The sequence below is a fragment of the Oncorhynchus gorbuscha genome, linkage group LG24, assembly GCF_021184085.1.
Source record: "Oncorhynchus gorbuscha isolate QuinsamMale2020 ecotype Even-year linkage group LG24, OgorEven_v1.0, whole genome shotgun sequence".
In the NCBI taxonomy this organism is placed as follows: domain Eukaryota; kingdom Metazoa; phylum Chordata; class Actinopteri; order Salmoniformes; family Salmonidae; genus Oncorhynchus; species Oncorhynchus gorbuscha.
Genome location: NC_060196.1, coordinates 4094218 through 4118482, shown reverse-complemented (window position 1 = coordinate 4118482; position 24265 = coordinate 4094218). Strand labels below are relative to the sequence as shown.

The 24265-nt window shown below is 47.5% G+C and overlaps 1 protein-coding gene across 1 annotated transcript in view; it reads left to right on the top strand.

The window, feature by feature from the left end:
* The window catches only part of LOC124013285 (zinc finger protein 827-like), a 125496-nt gene that overhangs the window by 93461 nt on the left and 7770 nt on the right, over positions 1–24265 (top strand). The window contains exons 10-13 of the mRNA XM_046327551.1: positions 5645–5788; positions 8032–8206; positions 8945–9111; positions 22865–23074. Coding sequence (XP_046183507.1) covers positions 5645–5788; positions 8032–8206; positions 8945–9111; positions 22865–23074 — 696 coding nt within the window. The remainder of the gene's footprint in view (positions 1–5644; positions 5789–8031; positions 8207–8944; positions 9112–22864; positions 23075–24265) is intronic.

Below are 24265 nucleotides of genomic sequence, written 5' to 3'. Positions count from 1 at the left end.
ACACACACACACACACACACACACACACACACACACACACACACACACACACACACACACACACACACACATCATGGATAGACTGACATATACACACTTACTGTCAGACAGATAGACAGACAGATGCAATTCAGTGGGCAGACTACTATAGTGAGCCACACACTCAGAAAGACACACACTCCAGACAGACGCTCATAATGTAGACATGCAGCCAGTATGTTGGCCCTCACAGCTGATTACAGTAACCTCCCACCCTCCTCAAACACATCTCCACCTCCCCAGGCCTTTCCTCGCTCTCTCACACATCTACCCAGGCACGAGGCCTCAACTCTGGCCAACCCTCTCTTTCTCATTTACATTTTACATTTACATTACATTTAAGTCATTTAGCAGACGCTCTTATCCAGAGCGACTTACAAATTGGTGCATTCACCTTATGACATCCAGTGGGACAGTCACTTAACAATAGTGCATCTAAAACTTAGGGGGGGTGGGGTGAGAGGGATTACTTAACCTATCCTAGGTATTCCTTAAAGAGGTGGGGTTTCAGGTGTCTCCGGAAGGTGGTGATTGACTCCGCTGTCCTGGCGTCGTGAGGGAGTTTGTTCCACCATTGGGGGGCCAGGGCAGCAAACAGTTTTGACTGGGCTGAGCGGGAGCTGTACTTCCTCAGTGATAGGGAGGCGAGCGGGCCAGAGGTGGATGAACGCAGTGCCCTTGTTTGGGTGTAGGGCCTGATCAGAGCCTGGAGGTACTGAGGTGCCGTTCCCCTCACAGCTCCGTAGGCAAGCACCATGGTCTTGTAGCGGATGCGAGCTTCAACTGGAAGCCCCTCTTCCTCCATTCCTCCACCTCTAGAGCCTCCACCTCCCATCTCATCTACCCAGCCTTGGGGCTCCCTGCCCTGGATAGCCCTTCTCTCCCCTCCCCTGGCCCTGGAATGGGGATGCTCTGTGGCTGTCCCTGTGGTGCCTGTGGCAGGCAGGCTGAGATACAGAGGGTAATTAGCCTGTGCCAGCCTCACCCGTCTCTCCCTCCATCACCATCCACCAGTTAATTAAAATCTGATTGGCTTCTACGTGTCAAGGGTGTCCTGATAGTTAATTTGCCCAACCGACAGTCTCCCTTCCCAGGGTGCAACGTGCAGAGCTGTGTCTTCGCTCTTTCTCTCTCTTTTATCGCTCTCACTTTTTCATCTCTCTCTCCCTCTGTCTCTTCCCGATGCCCAGTTCTTTCTCTTGTCTCCTTCAACCATCTTTTCTCTGCTTTCGGATTGCACTTTCCTCTTTTCCTGCTCCCTCTATCCCTCCCCCTCCCTCTCTCCATATCTCCCTCTCATCTCTCCCTCTGTGTCCCTCTCTCTCCCTCTGTCTCTCTCCTAGGGGCGCAGTCAGTCACATAGCTGTGTTCTGTGCTAAGGGTAGTGACCCTCCCCAGTGCTCCCATTAACCCAGTTTCCCAGTATCACCCCAGCACCACTCATTATCCAGACAGTTACTCTGAGAATCCCCTGTATTACTGAAACACCACTTTATGACAATTCAAACAGTTGCATGGTTGGATTTCATAATGACTGGTGCATTGTACCACTTTGCCCATACATTTCCACATTGAAAATGTGACCATCTCTGTGTGGCGGTAATTGGGGCTGTTTACAGCAAGTGCGTCGGTGTGTGTGTGTGTGTCGTGATGGTGGCGGCTGTCCTTCCTCTCCCCCTGCCCCAGGTCAAGCTCCAGCCAGCCATTCGGAGGCCGTGCGTCCGTCCCTCCCTCCCTCCCTCCTCTCTCCCTCGTTCTCCAGCTCTAATAACACTAATTAAACCATTAACCACTTCAAGGCCCACGCCGGTCCTCTAATTGCCTGATTATCAGAGCTCTGGCTGGGGTTGCTGGGCCACCGAGGCCCCAGGATGGCCCCTAGACCCTGTCCATGTGCTCCAGTCACCCTGGATGACCCCCACCCGACCCTGCCTCTCACCCCCTCAGGACAACTAATGTGATTATGTGGTCTGAGGAGATGAGATACAAGCCCCTTAAGGATCTCTGTGCCCATTCAGTACTAAGCCACACAAACCATGGTGAAGCCTGTCGATGAGACTTAACAGACAAGGGGTTTGGTGAATCTTTGATAGAGCTCAGAGCATCACCACTCTACAGCCACTGATTCAAGGGGTCAAGTCCTCATGTGGGTCATACTGAAAAGTGTACTAATAAGTCATACACACACCCCCTCCCCTCTACTCTGCCAACTCACATGCAGGGACACATATCTATACACACACCCCCACTGGTATGTCAGGTTGTGAGTCACAGAGAACGGCAGGTCCAGGGGACTTTATGAGGAGTGACTCAGTCCCTGCAGAAGGATTACAACTAAGGAATATATTACTAGTTGTGTTAATACTGTATTGTCACTTGACTGAAATCTTGTAGAATATCATCAGGGCTCAGGCCTTGTGTTTAGTTTAGTTTTGTGTGGATGAGGGTGTGCATTGACGTGGGGGTTTTATAATGGTGTGTAGTGCTCATTCACCGAGAGATTCCCACACTTCACTTCAGGTAGCTACAGACACAGTAGGCTCTCTGCTCTCTTCCAACCAGCACATGTCCAGACAGATGAAGATGGTCTGTTAGCATCCCTCCTTCTGGTCTCTCTCCTTTCGTCGTACAACTCCCTTCTCCTTTTTCAGAGAGAGAGAGAGAAGTCCAGACCTGTCAGCAACATACAACTCTAGCTAGACGTCCTTCAGACTTGTCCATCTCCCCCTCTGTCTTTCTCCAAGGCCAGTACATCTATTCTTTTATGCCCCCACCATTAAACTCCCCCAAAATAACAGAGAATGAAGCCTCCTAGCCGCTCCTCCAACCCCCCAATGCCCCCATCAATCCACCAGCTTGCATCTCTTATGACAGCTTTCGTTTTAAAAAATGAATTTAGTGGCGGAGGGTGACTCCAATCAATAGCCTTCGTTTTTTGTTGTCCTCCGCACAGTTAGCATCAAGATGCCTGTACCTGCAGTCAGACTGGAAACAGTCAAGAATATATTTTTGCTGTGGTTTAACAGTAGATTAATGTTAGATGACAATAACAATGGTTCTTTATTTGATTCTCTACATGCAACACCTTTTGACCCTTTGCTAAGCCCCGCCCCCCTTGGTTACTGTGGGTACAGTCATTTCTGTACTTACCATTTGACTATTATTTATAATCTAACGCCGGGTAAATAGTGGACTTTCATGTGTTCCCTATTAAATGTCCCTATGTGAAAGGCCATCCTGTGTGGAGTACGGTATAGTCAGTCCACTCTCCCCGAGAACAATATGATCCTAGGTAGTGTGGTGCCAGGCGTCCATTTGAGACTAGCTACATTGTGTCAATGACGGAAGCCCTCCCTGTCCACTTCTTTATTTATTTACCCGATGGAGGAGAGGGAGATAAGAGAGAGGAGTGGCATGGAATCCTAATTGAGAGCTGTGCCTTCATCAGAAGGTTAATTCTTTATCTCTTATTGTCATGTTTTCCCTTTTCTCTCACTTTCTCTTCCTCTCTCACACTTTCCCCACACCTCCGTGCCTTCCTCTTCTCTCTCCTCTTCTCACTCTCTCCATCCCTGCTGTATCCCTGGGTGGTTGTGTATTACTATATAGTCTGATTATCATGGACAACCACACACTAGAGGGCTTAGGACTGATGGGTGATGGAGCACACACAGAGAGACAGAGAATATCAAGGGGCACACTGTGGTATAGTCTGATTATCATGGAGATGATAACTTGAGAAGGCTATAGTGTTGGTATGAGAAAGATGGGGGGGTTGGAGTAATATGAAACAAGGTTGAGGGTTGGAGTAATATGGAACACGGTTGAGGGTTGGAGTAATATGGAACACGGTTGAGGGTTGGAGTAATATGGAACAAGGTTGAGGGTTGGAGTAGTATGGAACAAGGTTGAGGGTTGGAGTAATATGGAACACGGTTGAGGGTTGGAGTAATGTGGAACAAGGTTGAGGGTTGGAGTAATATGGAACAAGGTTGAGGGTTGGAGTAATATGGAATAAGGTTGAGGGTTGGAGTAATATGGAACATGGTTGAGGGTTGGAGTAATGTGGAACATGGTTGAGGGTTGGAGTAATGTGGAACAAGGCTGAGGGTTGGAGTAATATGAAACAAGGCTGAGGATTGGAGTAATATGAAACAAGGCTAAGGGTTGGAGTGGAGTTGGAGTAAAATGAAACAAGGGTGAGGGTTGGAGTAATATGGCACAAGGTTGAGGGTTGGAGTAATATGAAACAAGGTTGAGGGTTGGAGTAATATGGCACAAGGTTGAGGGTTGGAGTAATATGAAACAAGGTTGAGGGTTGGAGTAATATGGAACAAGGATGAGGGTTAGAGTGAAGTTGGAGTAATATGAAACAAGGTTGAGGGTTGGAGTAATATGGAACAAGGCTGAGGGTTGGAGTAATATGAAACAAGGTTGACGGTTGGAGTAATATGGAACAAGGTTGACGGTTGGAGTAATATGGAACAAGGTTGAGGGTTGGAGTAATATGGAACAAGGTTGAGGGTTGGAGTAATATGGAACAAGGTTGAGGGTTGGAGTAATATGGAACAAGGCTGAGGGTTGGAGTAATATGAAACAAGGTTGACGGTTGGAGTAATATGGAACAAGGTTGAGGGTTGGAGTAATATGGAACAAGGTTGAGGGTTGGAGTAATATTGAACACGGTTGAGGGTTGGAGTAATATTGAACACGGTTGAGGGTTGGAGTAATATGGAACAAGGTTGAGGGTTGGAGTAATATTGAACACGGTTGAGGGTTGGAGTAATATTGAACACGGTTGAGGGTTGGAGTAATATGGAACAAGGTTGAGGGTTGGAGTGAAGTTGGAGTAAAATGAAACACGGTTGAGGGTTGGAGTAATATGGAACACAGTTGAGGGTTGGAGTAATATGGAACACGGTTGAGGGTTGGAGTAATATGGAACACAGTTGAGGGTTGGAGTAATACGGTTGGATGGAACAGGTTGAGGGGGTAATATGGAGCAAGGTGCTTGGAGAAATATGGAACAAGGTTGAGGGTTGGAGTAATATGGAACAAGGTTGAGGGTTGGAGTAATATGGAACAAGGTTGAGGGTTGGAGTAATATGAAACAAGGTTGAGGGTTGGAGTAATATGGAGCAAAGTTGAGGGTTGGAGTAATATGGAACACGATTGAGGGTTGGAGTAATATGAAACAAGGTTGAGGGTTGGAGTAATATGGAACAAGGTTGAGGGTTGGAGTAATATGAAACAAGGTTGAGGGTTGGAGTAATATGAAACAAGGTTGAGGGTTGGAGTAATATGGAACAAGGTTGAGGGTTGGAGTAATATGAAACAAGGTTGAGGGTTGGAGTAATATGGAGCAAAGTTGAGGGTTGGAGTAATATGAAACAAGGATGAGGGTTGGAGTGAAGTTGGAGTAATATGAAACAAGGCTGAGGGTTGGAGTAATATGAAACAAGGTTGGGCTCCATTCCATTTCAGTTGCTGAATGCTTTCCTACAATATGGACTTTCAGGTCACCTCCCGGTGTAGGTTATGAGAAGGTTGTGAGTAAAATATGGTAAACTGTGATGGTGACGGTACTCTGTCTGTGTGTTTCCAGACCCAGAGAAGGACACTGGAGAGCCGGGGGGGAACGGGATGTCCCAGGGGATACTGAGCAGTCAGCAGCTCCACCCCTGTCCCGTCTGTGGCAAGGTGTTTGGCAGACAGCAGACCCTGTCCAGACACCTGTCTCTACACACAGGTGAGTCCACTAACACACACACACTCCCTGTGTATGTTGTGACATGTCTTGTCAACGTTCCCTTGGCGTGTGTGTGACTGTGTGTGTAATACCCTGTAAAAAGTAAATAAGGTTTACTAGACTGGATTACCCTCTCCTTTAAAGAGATTACCACCATGATTAGTCTCAGTGGGAAAACTGCCCGCCTAATTACCAAGCCAGAAGGCTGCTCTGCATCCCAGTACACACACTGGACGCAGTGGACACACAAACACGGACAGACGCAATATCGGATGCGCTCACACACACACATGTTTATTTAAATGTATATATCCACACACACACACACACACACTGAGTGGATGGATTCATACACACAGTTACAGTAAGTGTACATACAGTGTAACAGCATTGGGGCCATACTGTATCTGATGCAAAACCACATACTACTGTTTCTGTACATGCTTTATGCATATTAATACATTTACATACACATATATATACATTAATACATATACATACATATGAATATATATTAATACACATAAATACATACACTGAGTGGACAGAACATTATGGACACCTTAATATTGAGTCCCCCCCCCCTGTTGCCCTCAGAGCAACATCAATTCATCGGGGCATGGACTCCACAAGGTGTCGAAAGAGTTTCGCATGGATGCTGGCCCATGTTGACCCCAATGCTTCTCACAGTTGTGTCAAGTTGGCTGGATGTCCTTTGGGTGGTGGACCATTCTTTATACACACAGGAAACTGTTGAGCATGAAAAACCCAGCAGCGTTGCAGTTCTTGAAACAAACCGGTGCGCCTGGCACCTACTACCATGCCCTGTTCAAAGGCACTTATGTTTTTGGTCTTGCCCATTCACCCTCTGAATGGCACACAAACACAATACATGTCTCAAGGCTTAAAAATCCTTCTTTAACCCGTCTCCTCCCCTTCATCTCCACTGATTGAAGTGGATTTAACAAGTGACATCAATACGGGATCATAGCTTTCACCTGGATTCCCCTGGTCAGTCTGTCAAAGAAAGAGCAGGTGTTCCTAATGTTTTGTACACTCAGTGTGTAAATACATGTGAACACAGCACACACTCTACCGTCTAAGCGATCCATTGGATGAGAGATCCAAACAGAGGTCCTGACTCTCAGTGGTTCAGATCAGAGATCTCCACTCCCCTGGCATTACCACAAGTCTAAGGGTCATTGCTGTAAAAGATAATGCATTCTCCATTTTAATTTGATTTAAATTGGTCTTTTTAATGCTCCCACATTTATGTAAAAACCTACATATTCTTGTGCATGAAAGCGCATGGTCCACACACACTAATACAAAACGCGCACACACACTCTGACACAGACTCCCCCTGTGAGTGGGTTGTTTGGCTGAGAACAGCTTGGGCACACCACACAGAGCAGAAACGGGGGCATATGTCATCATGATGGTTGTTTTTGGTTTACCCGGGCCACAAAGGTTCCCTGGTTTCATGTCCTCGGGCAAAGTGTGTGTGTGTTCGTTCATTAGTAGCTGACGTAATAGGATTTTTGTGTGTGTGTAGTCCACTAAGCAGACATTCTCATGCAGGGGGACGTACTCATTGTATTTCAGATATGGCGTGCATATTACACGTAAGTGTATGTACGAATGTATGTCCCCGTAAACCTCTCTCGCTCTCTGTATCTGTCTCTCCCTGTGTCTCTCTCTCTCGCTCTCTGTCTCTCTCTCTGTTTCTCTCTCTGTCTCTCTCTCGCTCTCTCTCTCTCTCTGTCTCTCTCTGTATCTGTCTCTCTGTATCTGTCTCTCTCTCTGTGTCTGTATCTGTCTCTCTCTCGCTCTCTGTCTCTCGCTCTCTGTCTCTCTCGCTCTCTCTCTCTCTCTGTCTCTCTCTCTCTCTCTCTGTCTCTCTGTCTCTCTCTGTCTCTCTCTCTCTCTCTCTCTGTGTCTGTCTCTGTGTCTGTCTATCTCTCTCTGTGTCTCTCTCTCTCTCTCTCTCTCTGTGTCTGTCTCTCTGTGTCTGTCTCTCTCTCTCTCTGTGTCTGTCTCTCTGTCTCTCTCTCTCTCTGTGTCTGTCTCTCGCTGTCTGTCTCTCTCGCTCTCTGTCTCTGTCTCTCTCTCTGTCGCTCTCTGTCTCTCTCTCTCTGTCTCTTTCACTCTCTGTCTCTTTCTCTGTCTCTCTCTCTGTCTCTCTGTCTCTCTCTCTCTCTCTGTCTCTCTCTCTCTGACCGTGTGCCTGTCTGTCCTTCCAGAGGAGCGGAAGTATACGTGTCACCTGTGTCCTTATGCAGCCAAGTGCAGAGCCAACCTCAACCAGCACCTGACCATCCACTCTGTCAAGCTGGTCAGCACCGACGCAGAGCAGATGGTCAGCGCTGTCGCCACCGCTGAGGGACGAGACGGCAAGACCTTCCCCTATTACTACAGGTGCTGCTACGCTGAATGAAAGAAACACTCCAAAGAAACATTGAATGGGCCAGATACACCATTTTGGATTTCTACTAGAGTCTGGTCGACGCACCTGTTCTCAGAGGGGTAGTCACAAGAACTGTCCCTGTACTAATGTACACAGACCCGTAATAAAGGTCTGTCCCTATAGTTTCTGGCGAGTACGTGTTCATCCATAGCAGGCGTCAAAGATCTCACGTGTGTGTGTGTGTGTGTGTGTGTGTGTGTGTGTGTGTGTGTGTGTGTGTGTGTGTGTGTGTGTGTGTGTGTGTGTGTGTGTGTGTGTGTGTGTGTGTGTGTGTGTGTGTGTGTGTGTGTGTGTGTGCGCAAAAGATCTAGCCGTATAAAGACTGACATGCAATTTAATGATCTCATAAATTAAAATTAACTGTACATGACTGACCTATTTCTTTACTGGTCTGAGGTCAGGCTTTGGGGTTTGATTGGGAATGAATTATGTCTTCTTCCCTCTATAACCTGGTCTGAGGTCAGCCTTTAGGGTTAGATTAGGAATGAATTATGTCTTCTTCCCTCTATAACCTGGTCTGAGGTCAGCCTTTAGGGTTAGATTAGGAATGAATTATGTCTTCTTGCCTCTATAACCTGGTCTGAGATAAGCATTTGGTCTATGTTCATTACCTCTCCACTTTCCACTCTAGCTGTGACCTGTTCTGAGATCCGTGTTTAACCCATCCCTCCCTCTTCCTGTCCATCCAGCTGCCATGCGTGTGGTTTCCAGACGGGGCTGAACGCCCAGTTCGTCAGCCACATGTCTCTCCACGTGGACAAGGAGCAGTGGATGTTCGCTCTGTGCTGCAGCGCCTGTGACTACGTCTGCGTGGAGGAGAGTGACATGAAGTCCCACGTCAGTCACGGACACACAGGTAGATCATCTGTCGTCTGCTCAGGCATGTATTGTATGGAGAGATGGCTTTGGTCCACCTCTTGTCCCTGGGGGCAGCAATAGGACGAAGTCAGCTTGTACAACCAACTTGATGGCATTTCTTTTCCAGCTGAACTTGGTTTTGCTGCCGTCGAATTGTTCCAAATTGTATTGATTCCCTTCCTGAAGCGTGTATCTATCTGCTCGCTCGGACTCATGGGTTTTAAAGTGCTGTTTTGGTGTAAGGATAGTCTAGAAAGAGGGGGTTTATACATTTCCTTACACCCAGTCTATACCTTTTACATCCATGAGGCGGACTGGAGAAGTCTGCACCTCGGATCGTAGCCAAACAATGTTTTAAAGCTTTCAGAAGAGACCAACCTTTCAGAATGATTCTCAGATCAGCTGTGACATGGCGTTGGTAGGGAGCTGTTGGGGGAGTGTTGCAGATTGAGGTGCCACTGCTGACTGTTCAGAGTAGAAACAGCTAGTTTAGTTTACAGCCATTTATAGTGGAGGGAACCAACATGTTCAGTCTCAACACACTGAACTGATGTGACAATAAAGTAAAGCTTCATAAAAGGAGTCCCTTCCCGGGAGAGAGAGGAGACTCTGTGACTCTGTAAACTACCCAAACAGAAACAACTTCCGCTTTGAATAACTAAAACATGTAGATTCTTTTCCCTCCCTCGACCTTCCCTGGACTTTTTAAAGCCACTGGTCCAAAACTCAGCCTGTCAATGTATTTTTTCGGTCCGTAGCGGGTTTGTCCGGTTTATCGTCCGACGCGGTTGCCCGTCTTGCCCTTCCGTGGCAGTGTGTGTGTGTGTGGGATTGTCCGGTAGTGTTGCAGACAGCTGAGGGGTCCTCACGGAGGCCGGGGAGCGACCTTGTTTATCTACGATGGCTGCCCCTTATCGTGCCTGAGGGGAAAAAATCAATAGGCCCTCTGGTCCTTCAGAGGCAGGCCAGGGTTCACACACACACACACACACACACACACACACACACACACACACACACACACACACACACACACACACACACACACACACACACACACACACACACACACACACACACACACACACACACACACACACACACACATTCTTACCCTCTCTCACACAGACACAGAGTGGTGAGTCCATATCGAAGCTTGGCATTTAGGCTAGCCCCCACCCACTAGCAAACATGGCTGCTGAAAACACACCACATTGGGGCTGTAGAAAAGACTGCTGGGTGTTTTTTGTCAGCTGATAGTGTTTGGACACCACATCTCCCCCAGCCAAGCTCCAGACAGACATGGAAACGGCTGAACTCAGCAGGTGTTACGCCTGAAGCTGGCCCCCGCTAAGATGTGTGTCAGCCACATGGGCAAGGGGTCAGACTGGTGGCCCCACAGCAGGAAGCCTGGCTGCTGCTAGGAACAGGACAGAGATACTGTGTGTGGTGGTACAGTAGGATCAGGACAGAGATACTGTGTGTGGTGGTACAGTAGGATCAGGACAGAGATACTGTGTGTGTGGTGGTACAGTAGGAACAGGACAGAGATACTGTGTGTGGTGGTACAGTAGGAACAGGACAGAGATACTGTGTGGTGGTACAGTAGGAACAGGACAGAGATACTGTGTGGTGGTGGTACAGTAGGAACAGGACAGAGATACTGTGTGTGGAGGTACAGTAGGAACAGGACAGAGATACTGTGTGTGTGGAGGTACAGTAGGAACAGGACAGAGATACTGTGTGTGTGGTGGTACAGTAGGAACAGGACAGAGATACTGTGTGTGTGGTGGTACAGTAGGAACAGGACAGAGATACTGTGTGTGTGGTGGTACAGTAGGAACAGGACAGAGATACTGTGTGTGGTGGTACAGTAGGAACAGGACAGATAATATATAATAATAATATATGCCATTTAGCGGACGCTTTTATCCAAAGCGACTTACAGTCATGTGTGCATACATTCTACGTATGGGTGGTCCCGGGGATCGAACCCACTACCCTGGCGTTACAAGCGCCATGCTCTACCAACTGAGCTACAGAAGGACCACTGTATGGTACAGTAGGATCAGGACAGAGATACTGTGTGTGTGGTGGTACAGTAGGAACAGGACAGAGATACTGTGTGGTGGTACAGTAGGATCAGGACAGAGATACTGTGTGTGTGGTGGTACAGTAGGAACAGGACAGAGATACTGTGTGTGCGGTGGTACAGTAGGAACAGGACAGAGATCCTGTGTGTGTGTGTGCTGTGTGTGCGGTGGTACAGTAGGAACAGGACAGAGATACTGTGTGTGTGGTGGTACAGTAGGAACAGGACAGAGATACTGTGTGTGTGGTGGTACAGTAGGAACAGGACAGAGATACTGTGTGGTGGTACAGTAGGAACAGGACAGAGATACTGTGTGGTGGTACAGTAGGAACAGGACAGAGATACTGTGTGTGTGGTGGTACAGTAGGAACAGGACAGAGATACTGTGTGTGTGGTGGTACAGTAGGATCAGGACAGAGATACTGTGTGTGTGGTGGTACAGTAGGAACAGGACAGAGATACTGTGTGTGTGGTGGTACAGTAGGAACAGGACAGAGATACTGTGTGTGTGGTGGTACAGTAGGAACAGGACAGAGATACTGTGTGTGTGGTGGTACAGTAGGAACAGGACAGAGATACTGTGTGTGTGGTGGTACAGTAGGAACAGGACAGAGATACTGTGTGTGTGGTGGTACAGTAGGAACAGGACAGAGATACAGTGTGTGTGGTGGGTAGGAACAGGACAGTAGGACAGGACAGAGATACTGTGGTGGTGGTACAGTAGGAACAGGACAGAGATACTGTGTGGTGGTACAGTAGGAACAGGACAGAGATACTGTGTGGTGGTACAGTAGGAACAGGACAGAGATACTGTGTGTGTGGTGGTACAGTAGGAACAGGACAGAGATACTGTGTGTGTGGTGGTACAGTAGGAACAGGACAGAGATACTGTGTGGTGGTACAGTAGGAACAGGACAGAGTGTGTGGTGGTACAGTAGGAACAGGACAGAGATACTGTGTGTGGTGGTACAGTAGGAACAGGACAGAGATACTGTGTGTGTGGTGGTACAGTAGGAACAGGACAGAGATACTGTGTGTGTGGTGGTACAGTAGGAACAGGACAGAGATACTGTGTGTGTGGTGGTACAGTAGGAACAGGACAGAGATACTGTGTGGTGGTACAGTAGGAACAGGACAGAGATACTGTGTGGTGGTACAGTAGGAACAGGACAGAGATACTGTGTGTGTGGTGGTACAGTAGGAACAGGACAGAGATACTGTGTGTGTGGTGGTACAGTAGGAACAGGACAGAGATACTGTGTGGTGGTACAGTAGGAACAGGACAGAGATACTGTGTGGTGGTACAGTAGGAACAGGACAGAGATACTGTGTGTGTGGTGGTACAGTAGGAACAGGACAGAGATACTGTGTGTGTGGTGGTACAGTAGGAACAGGACAGAGATACTGTGTGTGGTGGTACAGTAGGAACAGGACAGAGATACTGTGTGTGTGGTGGTACAGTAGGAACAGGACAGAGATACTGTGTGTGTGGTGGTACAGTAGGAACAGGACAGAGATACTGTGTGTGTGGTGGTACAGTAGGAACAGGACAGAGATACTGTGTGTGTGGTGGTACAGTAGGAACAGGACAGAGATACTGTGTGTGTGGTGGTACAGTAGGAACAGGACAGAGATACTGTGTGTGTGGTGGTACAGTAGGAACAGGACAGAGATACTGTGTGTGTGGTGGTACAGTAGGAACAGGACAGAGATACTGTGTGTGTGGTGGTACAGTAGGAACAGGACAGAGATACTGTGTGTGTGGTGGTACAGTAGGAACAGGACAGAGATACTGTGTGTGTGGTGGTACAGTAGGAACAGGACAGAGATACTGTGTGTGTGGTGGTACAGTAGGAACAGGACAGAGATACTGTGTGTGTGGTGGTACAGTAGGAACAGGACAGAGATACTGTGTGTGTGGTGGTACAGTAGGAACAGGACAGAGATACTGTGTGGTGTGGTGGTACAGTAGGAACAGGACAGAGATACTGTGTGTGTGGTGGTACAGTAGGAACAGGACAGAGATACTGTGTGTGTGGTGGTACAGTAGGAACAGGACAGAGATACTGTGTGTGGTGGTACAGTAGGAACAGGACAGAGATACTGTGTGTGTGGTGGTACAGTAGGAACAGGACAGAGATACTGTGTGTGTGGTGGTACAGTAGGAACAGGACAGAGATACTGTGTGTGTGGTGGTACAGTAGGAACAGGACAGAGATACTGTGTGTGTGGTGGTACAGTAGGAACAGGACAGAGATACTGTGTGTGTGGTGGTACAGTAGGAACAGGACAGAGATACTGTGTGTGGTGGTACAGTAGGAACAGGACAGAGATACTGTGTGTGTGGTGGTACAGTAGGAACAGGACAGAGATACTGTGTGTGTGGTGGTACAGTAGGAACAGGACAGAGATACTGTGTGTGGTGGTACAGTAGGAACAGGACAGAGATACTGTGTGTGTGGTGGTACAGTAGGAACAGGACAGAGATACTGTGTGTGTGGTGGTACAGTAGGAACAGGACAGAGATACTGTGTGTGGTGGTACAGTAGGAACAGGACAGAGATACTGTGTGTGTGGTGGTACAGTAGGAACAGGACAGAGATACTGTGTGTGTGGTGGTACAGTAGGAACAGGACAGAGATACTGTGTGGTGGTACAGTAGGAACAGGACAGAGATACTGTGTGTGTGGTGGTACAGTAGGAACAGGACAGAGATACTGTGTGTGTGGTGGTACAGTAGGAACAGGACAGAGATACTGTGTGTGTGGTGGTACAGTAGGAACAGGACAGAGATACTGTGTGTGTGGTGGTACAGTAGGAACAGGACAGAGATACTGTGTGTGTGGTGGTACAGTAGGAACAGGACAGAGATACTGTGTGTGTGGTGGTACAGTAGGAACAGGACAGAGATACTGTGTGTGTGGTGGTACAGTAGGAACAGGACAGAGATACTGTGTGGTGGTACAGTAGGAACAGGACAGAGATACTGTGTGTGTGGTGGTACAGTAGGAACAGGACAGAGATACTGTGTGTGTGGTGGTACAGTAGGAACAGGACAGAGATACTGTGTGTGGTGGTACAGTAGGAACAGGACAGAGATACTGTGTGGTGGTACAGTAGGAACAGGACAGAGATACTGTGTGTGTGGTGGTACAGTAGGAACAGGACAGAGATACTGTGTGTGTGGTGGTACAGTAGGAACAGGACAGAGATACTGTGTGTGTGGTGGTACAGTAGGAACAGGACAGAGATACTGTGTGTGTGGTGGTACAGTAGGAACAGGACAGAGATACTGTGTGGTGGTACAGTAGGAACAGGACAGAGATACTGTGTGTGTGGTGGTACAGTAGGAACAGGACAGAGATACTGTGTGTGTGGTGGTACAGTAGGAACAGGACAGAGATACTGTGTGTGGTGGTACAGTAGGAACAGGACAGAGATACTGTGTGTGTGGTGGTACAGTAGGAACAGGACAGAGATACTGTGTGTGTGGTGGTACAGTAGGAACAGGACAGAGATACTGTGTGTGTGGTGGTACAGTAGGAACAGGACAGAGATACTGTGTGTGTGGTGGTACAGTAGGAACAGGACAGAGATACTGTGTGTGTGGTGGTACAGTAGGAACAGGACAGAGATACTGTGTGGTGGTACAGTAGGAACAGGACAGAGATACTGTGTGTGTGGTGGTACAGTAGGAACAGGACAGAGATACTGTGTGTGTGGTGGTACAGTAGGAACAGGACAGAGATACTGTGTGGTGGTACAGTAGGAACAGGACAGAGATACTGTGTGTGTGGTGGTACAGTAGGAACAGGACAGAGATACTGTGTGTGTGGTGGTACAGTAGGAACAGGACAGAGATACTGTGTGGTGGTACAGTAGGAACAGGACAGAGATACTGTGTGTGTGGTGGTACAGTAGGAACAGGACAGAGATACTGTGTGTGTGGTGGTACAGTAGGAACAGGACAGAGATACTGTGTGGTGGTACAGTAGGAACAGGACAGAGATACTGTGTGTGTGGTGGTACAGTAGGAACAGGACAGAGATACTGTGTGTGTGGTGGTACAGTAGGAACAGGACAGAGATACTGTGTGTGTGGTGGTACAGTAGGAACAGGACAGAGATACTGTGTGGTGGTACAGTAGGAACAGGACAGAGATACTGTGTGTGTGGTGGTACAGTAGGAACAGGACAGAGATACTGTGTGTGTGGTGGTACAGTAGGAACAGGACAGAGATACTGTGTGGTGGTACAGTAGGAACAGGACAGAGATACTGTGTGGTGGTACAGTAGGAACAGGACAGAGATACTGTGTGGTGGTACAGTAGGAACAGGACAGAGATACTTAGTGGTGGTACAGTAGGAACAGGACAGAGATACTGTGTGTGGTGGTACAGTAGGAACAGGACAGAGATACTGTGTGTGTGTGGTGGTACAGTAGGAACAGGACAGAGATACTGTGTGTGTGGTGGTACAGTAGGAACAGGACAGAGATACTGTGTGTGGTGGTACAGTAGGAACAGGACAGAGATACTGTGTGGTGGTACAGTAGGAACAGGACAGAGATACTGTGTGGTGGTACAGTAGGAACAGGACAGAGATACTGTGTGTGTGGTGGTACAGTAGGAACAGGACAGAGATACTGTGTGTGTGGTGGTACAGTAGGAACAGGACAGAGATACTGTGTGGTGGTACAGTAGGAACAGGACAGAGATACTGTGTGTGGTGGTACAGTAGGAACAGGACAGAGATACTGTGTGTGGTGGTACAGTAGGAACAGGACAGAGATACTGTGTGTGTGGTGGTACAGTAGGAACAGGACAGAGATACTGTGTGTGTGGTGGTACAGTAGGAACAGGACAGAGATACTGTGTGTGTGGTGGTACAGTAGGAACAGGACAGAGATACTGTGTGTGTGGTGGTACAGTAGGAACAGGACAGAGATACTGTGTGTGTGGTGGTACAGTAGGAACAGGACAGAGATACTGTGTGTGTGGTGGTACAGTAGGAACAGGACAGAGATACTGTGTGTGTGGTGGTACAGTAGGAACAGGACAGAGATACTGTGTGTGTGGTGGTACAGTAGGAACAGGACAGAGATACTGTGTGTGGTGGTACAGTAGGAACAGGACAGAGATACTGTGTGGTGGTACAGTAGGAACAGGACAGAGATACTGTGTGTGTGGTGGTACAGTGTGTGGTGGTACAGTAGGAACAGGACAGAGATACTGTGTGTGTGGTGGTACAGTAGGAACAGGACAGAGATACTGTGTGTGTGGTGGTACAGTAGGAACAGGACAGAGATACTGTGTGTGGTGGTACAGTAGGAACAGGACAGAGATACTGTGTGTGTGGTGGTACAGTAGGAACAGGACAGAGATACTGTGTGGTGGTACAGTAGGAACAGGACAGAGATACTGTGTGTGTGGTGGTACAGTAGGAACAGGACAGAGATACTGTGTGTGTGGTGGTACAGTGTGGTGGTACAGTAGGAACAGGACAGAGATACTGTGTGTGTGGTGGTACAGTAGGAACAGGACAGAGATACTGTGTGTGTGGTGGTACAGTAGGAACAGGACAGAGAGGACTGTGTGTGGTGGTACAGTAGGAACAGGACAGAGATACTGTGTGTGTGGTGGTACAGTAGGAACAGGACAGAGATACTGTGTGTGTGGTGGTACAGTAGGAACAGGACAGAGATACTGTGTGGTGGTACAGTAGGAACAGGACAGAGATACTGTGTGTGGTGGTACAGTAGGATCAGGACAGAGATACTGTGTGGTGGTACAGTAGGAACAGGACAGAGATACTGTGTGTGGTGGTACAGTAGGAACAGGACAGAGATACTGTGTGTGTGGTGGTACAGTAGGAACAGGACAGAGATACTGTGTGGTGGTACAGTAGGAACAGGACAGAGATACTGTGTGGTGGTACAGTAGGAACAGGACAGAGATACTGTGTGGTGGTACAGTAGGAACAGGACAGAGATACTGTGTGTGTGGTGGTACAGTAGGAACAGGACAGAGATACTGTGTGTGGTGGTACAGTAGGAACAGGACAGAGATACTGTGTGTGGTGGTACAGTAGGAACAGGACAGAGATACTGTGTGTGGTGGTACAGTAGGAACAGGACAGAGATACTGTGTGTGTGGTGGTACAGTAGGAACAGGACAGAGATACTGTGTGTGTGGTGGTACAGTAGGAACAGGACAGAGATACTGTGTGTGTGGTGGTACAGTAGGAACAGGACAGAGATACTGTGTGTGTGGTGGTACAGTAGGAACAGGACAGAGATACTGTGTGTGTGGTGGTACAGTAGGAACAGGACAGAGATACTGTGTGTGTGGTGGTACAGTAGGAACAGGACAGAGATACTGTGTGTGTGGTGGTACAGTAGGAACAGGACAGAGATACTGTGTGTGTGGTGGTACAGTAGGAACAGGACAGAGATACTGTGTGGTGGTACAGTAGGAACAGGACAGAGATACTGTGTGGTGGTACAGTAGGAACAGGACAGAGATACTGTGTGTGTGGTGGTACAGTAGGAACAGGACAGAGATACTGTGTGGTGGTACAGTAGGAACAGGACAGAGATACTGTGTGTGTGGTGGTACAGTAGGAACAGGACAGAGATACTGTGTGTGTGGTGGTACAGTAGGAACAGGACAGAGATACTGTGTGTGTGGTGGTACAGTAGGAACAGGACAGAGATACTGTGTGTGTGGTGGTACAGTAGGAACAGGACAGAGATACTGTGTGTGGTGGTACAGTAGGAACAGGACAGAGATACTGTGTGTGGTGGTACAGTAGGAACAGGACAGAGATACTGTGTGGTGGTACAGTAGGAACAGGACAGAGATACTGTGTGGTGGTACAGTAGGAACAGGACAGAGATACTGTGTGTGTGTGGTGGTACAGTAGGAACAGGACAGAGATACAGTAGGAACAGGACAGAGATGTGTGTGTGGTGGTACAGTAGGAACAGGACAGAGATACTGTGTGTGTGGTGGTACAGTAGGAACAGGACAGAGATACTGTGTGTGTGGTGGTACAGTAGGAACAGGACAGAGATACTGTGTGTGGTGGTACAGTAGGAACAGGACAGAGATACTGTGTGTGTGGTGGTACAGTAGGAACAGGACAGAGATACTGTGTGTGTGGTGGTACAGTAGGAACAGGACAGAGATACTGTGTGTGTGGTGGTACAGTAGGAACAGGACAGAGATACTGTGTGTGTGGTGGTACAGTAGGAACAGGACAGAGATACTGTGTGTGTGGTGGTACAGTAGGAACAGGACAGAGATACTGTGTGTGTGGTGGTACAGTAGGAACAGGACAGAGATACTGTGTGTGTGGTGGTACAGTAGGAACAGGACAGAGATACTGTGTGTGTGGTGGTACAGTAGGAACAGGACAGAGATACTGTGTGTGTGGTGGTACAGTAGGAACAGGACAGAGATACTGTGTGTGTGGTGGTACAGTAGGAACAGGACAGAGATACTGTGTGTGTGGTGGTACAGTAGGAACAGGACAGAGATACTGTGTGTGTGGTGGTACAGTAGGAACAGGACAGAGATACTGTGTGTGTGGTGGTACAGTAGGAACAGGACAGAGATACTGTGTGTGTGGTGGTACAGTAGGAACAGGACAGAGATACTGTGTGTGTGGTGGTACAGTAGGAACAGGACAGAGATACTGTGTGTGTGGTGGTACAGTAGGAACAGGACAGAGATACTGTGTGTGGTGGTACAGTAGGAACAGGACAGAGATACTGTGTGTGGTGGTACAGTAGGAACAGGACAGAGATACTGTGTGTGGTGGTACAGTAGGAACAGGACAGAGATACTGTGTGGTGGTACAGTAGGAACAGGACAGAGATACTGTGTGGTGGTACAGTAGGAACAGGACAGAGATACTGTGTGTGTGGTGGTACAGTAGGAACAGGACAGAGATACTGTGTGTGTGGTGGTACAGTAGGATCAGGACAGAGATACTGTGTGTGTGGTGGTACAGTAGGAACAGGACAGAGATACTGTGTGTGTGGTGGTACAGTAGGAACAGGACAGAGATACTGTGTGGTGGTGGTACAGTAGGAACAGGACAGAGATACTGTGTGTGTGGTGGTACAGTAGGAACAGGACAGAGATACTGTGTGTGTGGTGGTACAGTAGGAACAGGACAGAGATACTGTGTGTGTGGTGGTACAGTAGGAACAGGACAGAGATACTGTGTGTGTGGTGGTACAGTAGGAACAGGACAGAGATACTGTGTGTGTGGTGGTACAGTAGGAACAGGACAGAGATACTGTGTGTGGTGGTACAGTAGGAACAGGACAGAGATACTGTGTGTGTGGTGGTACAGTGTGTGGTGGTACAGTAGGAACAGGACAGAGATACTGTGTGTGTGGTGGTACAGTAGGAACAGGACAGAGATACTGTGTGTGTGGTGGTACAGTAGGAACAGGACAGAGATACTGTGTGTGTGGTGGTACAGTAGGAACAGGACAGAGATACTGTGTGTGGTGGTACAGTAGGAACAGGACAGAGATACTGTGTGTGGTGGTACAGTAGGAACAGGACAGAGATACTGTGTGGTGGTACAGTAGGAACAGGACAGAGATACTGTGTGTGGTGGTACAGTAGGAACAGGACAGAGATACTGTGTGTGTGGTGGTACAGTAGGAACAGGACAGAGATACTGTGTGTGTGGTGGTACAGTAGGAACAGGACAGAGATACTGTGTGTGTGGTGGTACAGTAGGAACAGGACAGGACAGAGTAGGAACAGGACAGAGATGTGTGTGTGGTGGTACAGTAGGAACAGGACAGAGATACTGTGTGTGTGGTGGTACAGTAGGAACAGGACAGAGATACTGTGTGTGTGGTGGTACAGTAGGAACAGGACAGAGATACTGTGTGGTGGTACAGTAGGATCAGGACAGAGATACTGTGTGTGTGGTGGTACAGTAGGATCAGGACAGAGATACTGTGTGTGTGGTGGTACAGTAGGAACAGGACAGAGATACTGTGTGTGGTGGTACAGTAGGATCAGGACAGAGATACTGTGTGGTGGTACAGTAGGATCAGGACAGAGATGCTGTGTGTGTGGTGGTACAGTAGGATCAGGACAGAGATACTGTGTGTGTGGTGGTACAGTAGGAACAGGACAGAGATACTGTGTGTGTGGTGTTACAGTAGGATCAGGACAGAGATACTGTGTGGTGGTACAGTAGGATCAGGACAGAGATACTGTGTGTATGGTGGTACAGTAGGATCAGGACAGAGATACTGTGTGTGTGGTGGTACAGTAGGAACAGGACAGAGATACTGTGTGTGTGGTGTTACAGTAGGATCAGGACAGAGATACTGTGTGGTGGTACAGTAGGATCAGGACAGAGATGCTGTGTGTGTGGTGGTACAGTAGGATCAGGACAGAGATACTGTGTGTGTGGTGGTACAGTAGGAACAGGACAGAGATACTGTGTGTATGGTGGTACAGTAGGATCAGGACAGAGATGCTGTGTGTGTGGTGGTACAGTAGGAACAGGACAGAGATACTGTGTGTATGGTGGTACAGTAGGATCAGGACAGAGATGCTGTGTGTGTGGTGGTACAGTAGGAACAGGACAGAGATACTGTGTGGTGGTACAGTAGGAACAGGACACAGATACTGTGTGTGTGGTGGTACAGTAGGAACAGGACAGAGATACTGTGTGTATGGTGGTACAGTAGGAACAGGACAGAGATACTGTGTGTATGGTGGTACAGTAGGATCAGGACAGAGATACTGTGTGTGTGGTGGTACAGTAGGAACAGGACAGAGATACTGTGTGTGTGGTGTTACCGTAGGATCAGGACAGAGATACTGTGTGTGTGGTGGTACAGTAGGAACAGGACAGAGATACTGTGTGTGTGGTGGTACAGTAGGAACAGGACAGAGATACTGTGTGTGGTGGTACAGTAGGAACAGGACAGAGATACTGTGTGTGTGGTGGTACAGTAGGAACAGGACAGAGATACTGTGTGTGTGGTGGTACAGTAGGAACAGGACAGAGATACTGTGTGGTGGTACAGTAGGAACAGGACAGAGATACTGTGTGTGGTGGTACAGTAGGAACAGGACAGAGATACTGTGTGGTGGTACAGTAGGAACAGGACAGAGATACTGTGTGTGGTGGTACAGTAGGAACAGGACAGAGATACTGTGTGTGGTGGTACAGTAGGATCAGGACAGAGATACTGTGTGTGGTGGTACAGTAGGATCAGGACAGAGATACATTCAATCTCCCAGATTCTGGCCCATTAGCAGATATTTATGCATCTGTAACTTTTGTCACTCATCATTATTCATGATTCATTTATCCGTAATTGTAGCGTCCACATTAATGTAGAAGTGTTCAGAAACATATTGTTTTTCCTTTTTACAATAAAACTGCCTCCAATGACGCAATATATTATTTACCATTCATTTCTATTGGGCAAAACAGTCTAATACACAACCAAAACAAGCTGCAAATACATCCAACAAGTTACTAGAGTCACATGATTGATGTAGTCATTGCATGCTAGGAATATGGGACCAAATACTAAACTTTTAACTACTTTAATACACATAAGTGAATTTGTCCAAATACATATGACTGCTTCAAATTGGAGGGCTAGATACATTAGGTTCATTTCTGAACGGTGAAACATGTATAAAATTCCCTGAAATATAAGGTGACATTCTGTACTGTCGCAGAGCATCATGTACTCTATAGCTCCCTTAGATAGTGGAGTGGTGAGCCTCGTTTTGTCTTTAATCTACCTCTAGAGGTCTTCGGCGTTGAGAGAGATGGATACAATGGTATTTCACTCTCTGCTTTCTGCGTTTCTATACCTGCATTCTCTCATTCTCAAGGATGAAAGTGTGTAGGCTATGCACCATATGTGTCTTTGAATGTGTCTGTGTGGATGCCTCAGTGCAATTGTGTGTATGTGCCTGTGTCGTGTGTGTACGCGCACATACAAATGTGTGTGAGGTAGCTGGCGTCGGCCATTTCACAATCCATGGCAGCCAGCAGCTCTATACTCCTTCACCTCCCTCCCTCCCTCCCTCCCTCTCCTTCTCCCTGACTGAATGCCCTTTGTTGAGCTGTGCCCTGAGTTGCTCCCGCCATCTTAGCTCCCTTAGCCGTGACCCTCCTCCTCCCCTCTTCTCTCTCTCTCATACTCTCTCTCTCTATCCCAGAGAAGTGCGGTCAAACAGAGAGAAGGAGAGAGGAAAAAGAGAGAGATCAATAAAAGCATACTGGCTGTTGATTGGACTGGCAGCAGGGCTCCAGTCAGAGGACATGGCCCTGAAGCTGAACCTGCCTGCCTGCAGTGTGTGTGATTTTCATTTTGTATTCAACAGACTGTGTGTGTGTGTTTCTGTGTGTGTGTGTGTGTGTGTGGTTTTGACTGTAGTTTAGTGCTTTTCCTCCTTTTATTGGGTTGAGGTACCCTGTCTAATGGTGAGAAAGCACTTATGATGACGGTGGCAGTGCTGGTAGTGACAGAATTGGGGTATGTTACTTAATCTTTCAGGAAGTAAAGTGAAATGTAATTACAATGGTACATTTTCTGAGTGCAATGATGAATTCAATGATGATTGACTCTTGGCCCCTCTTCTTCCTAGGTCTGAACTCGCGGAGCCCCCTCAGTGAGACTAAGAGCACCTCCTCCTCACTGTCGGCCCTCAGCGATTCGCTGAACAGCTCAGAGGGTGGAGAACTTACCCATGCCAATGAGGAGCTCAAGAACCTGCTGGCCCCTCCCTCCTCTGCAGGCAGCCAATCCAGCTCCAGCAGCCACTCGGGATCAGGAACTGAAGAGAAGTCTGAAAAAGGCAAGGAGTTCTGGGATGTATAGGCTGGAACATTATGTAGAACTACAGTTAATTTAATCTACTTCTAATTCTGTATCCTTAAAGGCCCAATGCAGCAATTTTTATCTCAAAATCAAATCATTTCTGGGTAACAATAAGTACCTTACTGTAATAGATTCCATTAAAAATGTGCAAAAAACTACTTCTCAAGCAAGATTTTAGGTAGGACTGTCTGGGAGGGGTCTGAGTGGAGAGGGGAAAACTGAAAACTAGCTGTTATTGGCAGAGAGGTTTGGAACTCTCTTTGTTATTGGTCTATTAACTCATTTACTGCCTGGTGATGTCACCATGGAAATCTGAAACTCCCACTCATGCAAACCTGCTGATTAGAAGGTCCTGTGTAGGTTGTATTTTCAACCAGCAGCTATCAGGAAATAACACTGATCACATTTCACACTTTCACAGTGTTTGTTTCATCGGCTGTTGTACAATATCATATTAATCACAGAAAACAGAATGTTGACTGCACTGGGCGTTTAACCTCTCTGGGATATGTGGGGCTAGCCAACCTGGCCAAAATTCAGTGAAAATGCAGAGTACCAAATTCAAATAAATTACTATAAAAATTTCATGAAATCACACATCCAAGATACCAAATTAAAGCTACACTTGTTGTGAATCCAGCCAACGTGTCAGATTTCAAAAAGGCTTTTCGGCGAAAGCGAAAGATGCTATTATCTGAGGACAGCACCCCAGTAAACAAATACAGACAATCCCATTTCAACCCTCCAGGTGCGACACAAAACACAGAAATAGATATAATTCATGCCTTACCTTTGACGAGCTTCTTCTGTTGGCACTCCAATATTTCCCATAAACATCACAAATGGTCCTTTTGTTCGATTAATTCCGTCAATATATATCCAAAATGTCCATTTATTTGGCGCGTTTGAAAAACACCGGTTCCAACTTGTGCAGCGTGACTACAAAATATCTCAAAAGTTACCTGTAAACTTTGCCAAAACATTTCAAACTACTTTTGTAATACAACTTTAGGTATTTTTTTTACGTAAATAATCGATACAATGGAAGACGGGAAGATCTGTGTTCAATACCGGAGGAAAACAAAGTGTATCTAGCTTTCAGGTCATGCGCCTCTAACAAAGAGTACACTTCCCTCGAGCCTCATTCTGAACATGGCTACTTCCTTCA